Genomic DNA, 7,630 nt, shown 5'->3' on the forward strand with positions numbered 1-7,630 from the left:
CCCGCGTGTATCTATGTACACACATGTACATGCAATACACATATGCGTATTGTTAGCCGGTATACTAATACCATAGTATCATAGAACAGCTACAATAATACATTCCGATTGCTATTAACTGATATGACAGATTTGGAATACGCAGTGTTTACCCCTTTATCAAAATATGTATGTTTATAAAACAATAGGGCATGGTTCTCCATCAGACAAACACACTTTAATCAATGACCCAGATATGGGATGAAATGAGTTCGCATAAACGTCACTGTGCTAAGAGCCAATCACGGCTAAGTCTGCAGAATAGGGGAACCCCCGATTTCTCCAGTGTACGACTCGTTGAAGCCATTAGATTTTTATTCCCGCGCCACGTGATATATCTGTGTATTTAATCAGGTACGGGGCCACAAGTTAACCATAACATTGTATGAGAGCGACTGGAGTGACAGTCTGTGTATCTATGTATTAGTGTATTGAAGAATATCATAAGTACAACAAGTAGTTGTGCAAACTGCAGCTCCTGAATCGGTAAGTGTCTATCTACGTTGTAATATTTCATTTAATGCTCATTATTTTATTGACATTAATTTTTTTTTTAAATTTATATTTTGTTTTATTTTTTTAGTTTGTTCAATTGATAAGTTGTGATAATGTATTATGAAATAATTATTATTTAAGATAAAATATGCTTTGATTATGGAATATGAAATGGTGATTCAACGTCATATAACACGCAAAAAATATTGTACTACTTCTGCGATGAAATGTGGTTTGATAGTGATAGGAAATGGGTGCATTGACAGTTATAGCATTGATGCATTATAGTTTCTTAGTGTCAAATTATTGTAATATGCTTGTTCTGCCATTAGTAATATTTAGTTATGACACCCTAAAGTTTATTTAGCTTGATGGATTTTGATATTGTTCTAAGTGATACAAGTTCCATAAATGCCTACCATTATCTAAACAAATTGTCGCCTAGTCGGTATAATGTTTGATACTATCAAATTCTTGTCTTCGGGGCCTATGTTAACATCGTATTATGTTAGCGTTGCGTCGCCTTCGCCAGGTAGAGGTTAGACCTACAAGGTACTCACTGGTCCATAGCTTTGCCATTCCATCCATCACCTTAGTGATCGACAGCGATGACAGGTTCCACTATGCATTGGAATTAATTAGCCCCGGGATCTACCATGCTTTCTCGGTATACCGAATGAATTTAAAAGGGGTGTTGACGAAAGTCTTGACCACTCACGAGTCACTAATACCCTTGGGTCAATGTGCACTTAGTCTTTTTCACCGCCTCCTACACACTAGGTATAAAAGCGCCCTAGCACTTGACCTCTGCATCATTTGGCTAAGTGACTTAAGAGTGAAACCATCTCCACTTGTTAGAATAAGGAGATTTACAGTATATAAGGATGTATTCACAACAGTGTCAGTTCTATCAGTCTGCTGTTAACTATTACAGATACCCGAGCAACACAGTTCAGTATTCTTGGATACAGAATAGTTTAGTACAAATGGCTGTCTCCTGCCCACCACAAGCTGTGAGTAACATTGTATTCTATAATAAAATAATAAATTTTATATCGCAATAATTTGTATTACTATATTCTTATTTTATTTTACCAATATTATCTTTATATTTTTACAATGAATGGTAATTATTTTTAATCTTATAAATAGACATTTATAAGTTCTTAAATGACTTCATCAAAACTTATAAAAAATAATACTTTAATGATAATTTTATTATTTCTATTTCAGTTGACGGAAAATTTTACTGCTCCTGAATTTGACATGGATAATATTTCCCTGTATGAACCATGTGATATTAAACCTGAAAAGGTGTCAGACTATGTGATGGGTGAATGCGATATTTCCAGTATTAGCAACAAAACATTCATGGATTTAACAGAGTCTTTTGAAGGCTTCAAGCAAGGTACTACTAATAAGGCTTCATCAACGCATTAAAACTATAATTAACATAATCAGTTTACATGGTTCACTAATTATTCAAAAAGTAAATTCTACCAATGAAAGATAAAATTATGTTAATATACATATTAATGAACACAATTTTATTACATGTACATCATGAACGTTAAATAGAAACGTATATATTTAAGTATATCTGCACAACCTGCTAAGGTTTAATTTTATTGGTTTGATGTTTGTAGAATATATCGATGCATTTGAGGACAAAAACCTGAAGAGCTGGACTGAGAAGCACCCGGAACATTGGAGTAATATTGAGGTGCTGGACTGGATTTATTTTGTAGCTCAGGACAACCATCTAGATGTCGCCAGGCTCCGTGGAGAAAACTTCCAGACAATCACAGGACAACAACTTTGTCAAATGTCGCAACAGGACTTTATGGAGAGGGATCCTGAATACGGCGCCTATTACTACGATTTATTCCGACAAATATTCAATGAAGGTAAGCGTTGGCTAATAAAAAATAATAAATAATATATGTATAATAAAAAATATCAATGAAGGTAAGCATTGTCTTCATAAAAATAGTAACATATCTATTTAATCAAATATATCAAAAACATAATTTTGAATTTCTGTGAAATAATCTTGTCTTAAAACTAGTCATGTAAAATAAGGAATAAAATTCAGGTATAAATATTATCTGGTTGATCTGTGTTTAACTTACACCTTCTGGTTTGATTTACAGCTAAATTCACGCCTCCGGCCTGTATCGACTCTGCTGTAGCCAGTGATAGTACAAGTCTGAATTTCCCCAGGGAACTGTTCTCTCTACCACAAACCATACCCGACATAGAAGTTAACGACGCTCAGACTAGTGGTAGGTTTACACGGTGCAAAAATATACCGAAATATGAACGCCTTGAGTAAAAATAAAATAGTGATTATTGCATAACAACATTAAAGATAGAATCAAAAACTTTTCTATTGATCAAAATATTAATGTTTTGGAAGCAATTAAACTGTCAATCAAACAAGACGAAAGAATGAATAAATCCGTAAATTAACTAAATAATAATAATTTGTTTTAACAGAAATGCTTGACAACAACCTCGACACAATGCTCGAAATCCAAGATGGCGTCCCAAAAGTAAACATTGCAGGTGCTTGGTATGACTTTGATGATGATATGGACATCCAGATGGACAGAACTGACCAAGGCTATATCAGTGGAGGTAGGTTGTTCATATAAAATTGCAATTTTTTTCCGTATTAATAAAAAATGTCAAGATATTATGATACTTTTACTATATCAAATAAAAACAAAATCAATCAAAGCATTTGATACCCATTGGATATCTCAACATGTATTTTTTTTTACTCTCCAGAAGCCGAAAGTGAATGCGACTCCCGCCTGCCATCCCAGCTGTTTTCTGACGAGGAGGCTGATGTTGTAGTGAAAAAAGAGCCTAAGAAGAAAGCCACCTCCCGCCGATCCCATGGCAGCACATCATCTAGTGATGGTGGATTTGAGAGTGAGGATGGAAAATCCAACAGAGGCAGAAAACACGGACAATGTAAGTTAATAAAAAAAACTAATAAAAAAATAGTTAATATGAAATTCTGCAATTAGGACATTCATCGCATTCACCACGGATATTTTCAGTTTCATTAACTATATTTTGATTATTTGTCTTAGGTTCAAAAGGAAACCATCTGTGGGAATTCATCCGTGACTTACTGAAAGATCCCCAGCTAAACCCAAGCCTTCTAAAGTGGGAGGATAAAGAAGCTGGTGTTTTCCGATTTGTACAATCCGAAGCTGTAGCACAGATGTGGGGAAGGAAGAAAAGCAACCCCGGAATGACATACGAGAAGCTGAGCCGAGCAATGAGGTAGGTTTATGTTGTATAAATACGTCGCTTAATTTTCTTTTTCAGTACCTCTTGTTTACTGGAATCATTGTTTTGCATGCATGTGCAGCAAATGTGTTGTGTTGTCGTTCGATATCATAGAGGCATAGCATAAATACTTTTAGTGGTGAAAGGTTTCCATTAGAGCATACATGTGTTATATGTAGAACATTGGTGACAGGTTGAACACGCTATATTATGCATGCGATAAATAGTTAAAGTGTAAAATATATATGTCAAGGTGGTGTTTATCTATACTTGTAAATGTGTACTGTAGAAAACGACAGGCTAGTAACCGCAATGTTTGGTAAATGGGCACTTGATATCATTCTAACAGAGCCATTATTTTTGTACAACAGGTTTTGCAGATCTGCAGATTATTTTGCTGGTGTACCCAAAAATGGGAAATTCCCGAAGAAATTGTGTTTCCGGTTCGGCCCCAAAGCTTTCGGTTGGAAAGCAGTGTAGACTGGAATCGCTTAGGTTAATACAATTCCACATATTTGTCTTCTTTTTCTCTTTTCCTTCCTTATCAGCTTCACGGCTTTAAATATGAACTACTGTTTGCTGTTTTTCTTGAGTCCTTGATGTTTTTGTTTTTCTTAAAGTCTTACTTACCTCCTTTTACTAACCTCTTACTAACTCTAATTTCTAACATTTAATACTTTTCTTAAATTATCGCAATTAATATATATTTTTCTTTATTTTAACACTTTTAAAATCTGTTTCTTTTATTGCTCATTTCTTGACCTTTTCTTTAATTTATTCTTTCCCTATTTAATATTTCTCTTACCATTTTCTTAATTTTGTTTGAAATAAAAAAAAAATATCGTTTTTGAAATTACAAAGATAAAAAAAGAGAAAGACATTATTTTGTAACAATAACTTTAAAAAAAACTTTAAAGAAGAAATCTATTGAAAAATCATGAAACTTATTTTGTTTTGAAAACAATATCAAAATTAATTCAAGCGATAATTTAATGTATTTACTAAACGCTGCATGCTAGCTTTGTGATGGGAAAAATAATGTTGTGAATGAAATAATCGACAAAACTAATAAAATGAACGCTTGCAATAATGTTTACTTTAATTCTGTGTTTCCAGATACTATTATAAGCGAGGCATTCTTGACCGCGTTGACGGACGGAGACTCGTCTACAAGTTCGGATCCAATTCCCATGGTTGGAAGGACTGAGGTCATGCATGAGCGAATCAGGTCCGGTGTACTACCCCAGTACCAGACGAATCCCCACGCTCATGGACCCCGCCATATTTCATGGTGGCCAATGAATCTCCCCTAGATCGCCCTGAAGTTCATGAAACAAGGATTTTTATTGACTGGACATTCATGTTTGGCTTTTGAAGCCACTCGCTTGAAACAGTTTAAGAATTTTTCCGAAGGATTATTTCTAGACTGACTGCAACAAACAATGCAAACGTGCAATTTCATCGCAATTCCAGAAAATATTACCGACAATCGGAGATATTGGTGTTACCGCCATCCAATGGAGAACTGATATTACTATTGTGGTTGACAAGCATACCTGTGATAAAGGACATACTTATCATCATCATCATCATCATCATCATCATCCTTATTATCATCAGTGATTATCATAAACTCGCCAAGTACTGGCCTAACGAACTCTAAAACGTTTTACCTGTTAAAGAACTCGCAAAGTACTGGTCTAACGAACTCTAAAACGTTTTACCTGTTAAAGAACTTGCCAAGTACTGGCCTAACGAACTCTAACACGTTTTACCTATTAATGAACAAGTTCTACCCAGCAGAGTATATTTGCTGTAAGATTGTGTGATGTAGGGTCTTCATAGGAATCATAGATCTACGTTAATATAAAATGTGTTCAAATAGCGCTCCGTACAAAGATAGCATAATTAGCTTTACAGTGTAACTTAGAGTTCCTAGATGACCCGTTAGGGTTGTTAGTGTGTATCTCTAAAAGAGACTGAATTCTACTTTATAAGTGGAGATTAATTCCAATTTGTTCATTTATATCAGAAATTGATTTCTGCTTTATTTACAAGTGTTGATAAATCCAAGAAAATTCATCGCACCATGCTACAATCATTTATCAGTATTAGTCTGTACAACAGAAATATATACAACTATAGGAGGGCAAAGTCTTTCAGTTCTAAGATTTAGTCCCAACACTGAACAATGATACATGGTATATATTTAAAATGTGCATGTGAAAACGTGTTATAATGTTGTTCAATCTCCTTTATTAATTTATTTGTGAATTGTTAAATGTTGTTAAAATAATCTATATTGAATATTATATTTTTGTAAGTTTATAGAAATAAATAAATATGAAAAACCTAACTTTACCGTTTATCGTTTTAATGTGAAAGTGAGTGGTTGAAGTCAATATCATTTTCAAGTTTTAGTATTATCGTCCGTCGTTTGTTACATTGTAAAACAAATTCTAATTCTGATGATATCGATTTTAATGAGTTACACAATCTACGTTTGGTCAAAAGCGGTTAAACACGGGAAAATTAAAAACATATAAACATATATTTTAAAAAAAATCAAATTTGGCTTGAAAATTCTGAAGTTAATTATGAAAAAAATTCCCAGCAATATTGTAAGAATAACAAAGTTGGATCATATGGGTGATGTTTATGAGATCATACCTGTAGGAGTGTTTGGCTTAGGGTCTATGGTTAACCACATACCCAATACTGTACCGAGAACTGGCAACGAATACTCCCATTTGGTCGTATGCCGGGTAACCAACTGTATGGCTACACGTCATCATCCGGGCTAGACACTCGTTGTTATGGCAACATGAGACAAGACAGGCTAGGTAACAGTCGCCATGGCAACAGTTCATTGTCATGAGTAAGCTGTGAAGACACGTCATCATCATTGAGGTTCGGGAACAGTGTTTGGCAATAGTTGTTGTCATAGCAACATCTCACCCAAAAGGTTCCTCCGTTCGGTAACCATGGCGACTGAGGCGATATGGCTTGGCGAGAACTTGTGACAACCGCGATGATGCATTATCCTGTGCATGGACTTTGCTCAGATAAACGTGATATTTCAGGTTCTTTTATCAAGTATGCTGTTTTCTGGAATGCTATCAAGGGTTATCGTCATAATATATGTATACTATATTTAAAATAAAAAAGGGGAAATCAAAGATAGAAAAAGCATTGATTGATGTGTGTACAATAAAACACTCAAAAATGTAAAACATTTTGAGGACGTTATAAATTAAAACCGACCAAGAAAACACGTATATCACATGCATGTTGAGACTTTTTATCACAGCAGGGCAGAAATCAGGACAGCACCTGAGGCCAGTTTGAGTATTTCAATGAATATGTTTTAACATCACACTTTAAATATTCAAACTAAGATCCTCACTAAATCTCAGCTTGAACAGCCAATGTCCGTGGGAACGATCTGGAGGGAAGCTTTACTTTACATGCCCAAGCTGGTTAGCAGCATTATATAACCATTGATTCTAAAGGAAAGTCATGTTTCTGCAAGAAAACGAGCATATGAGCTTGATATATGCAGCTATTGATATCTTATATGAGCTTTCACAGCCTCCTACGTTGCTGAAATTTTTTTATTCTAAATTTGGTCTGTATACCTTACACCAGTACATTTTGTATGCCTTATTAAATTACGCATTAACCGTAACAAGTCATTACATATAGAAAGAGATTTGTTCAAACGGATATCTAGTAAATATAAGACAATAATTGTCCATATATGTTTAGGATTATTTTATAGATATTCAAT

At 34.4% G+C, this 7,630-nt stretch overlaps 1 protein-coding gene across 1 annotated transcript; it reads left to right on the forward strand.

The window, feature by feature from the left end:
* Nucleotides 1-364: 364 nt before the first annotated feature.
* LOC138329056 (ETS-related transcription factor Elf-5-like) lies at nucleotides 365-6,196 on the forward strand. The gene is made up of 10 exons (XM_069275778.1): nucleotides 365-525; nucleotides 1,469-1,547; nucleotides 1,768-1,942; nucleotides 2,181-2,441; nucleotides 2,688-2,819; nucleotides 3,034-3,174; nucleotides 3,328-3,516; nucleotides 3,639-3,834; nucleotides 4,212-4,335; nucleotides 4,957-6,196. Exons 2-9 carry the CDS (start codon nucleotides 1,521-1,523, stop codon nucleotides 4,318-4,320), a joined length of 1,230 nt encoding a protein of 409 aa, XP_069131879.1. The 5' UTR covers nucleotides 365-525; nucleotides 1,469-1,520; the 3' UTR covers nucleotides 4,321-4,335; nucleotides 4,957-6,196.
* Nucleotides 6,197-7,630: the final 1,434 nt, after the last annotated feature.

Source organism: Argopecten irradians, chromosome 8, assembly GCF_041381155.1.
Source record: "Argopecten irradians isolate NY chromosome 8, Ai_NY, whole genome shotgun sequence".
NCBI classification, from domain to species: Eukaryota; Metazoa; Mollusca; class Bivalvia; order Pectinida; family Pectinidae; genus Argopecten; species Argopecten irradians.

What these genes read in the sequence shown, in the direction of transcription:
- LOC138329056 (XM_069275778.1), top strand. Translation starts at nt 1,521, where the DNA reads ATGGCTGTCTCCTGCCCACCACAAGCT. An exon ending in TCTCCTGCCCACCACAAGCT is followed by an intron (nt 1,548 to 1,767) that starts GTGAGTAACATT and finishes TTTCTATTTCAG; the next exon opens with TTGACGGAAAATTTTACTGC. An exon ending in TTTTGAAGGCTTCAAGCAAG is followed by an intron (nt 1,943 to 2,180) that starts GTACTACTAATA and finishes TGATGTTTGTAG; the next exon opens with AATATATCGATGCATTTGAG.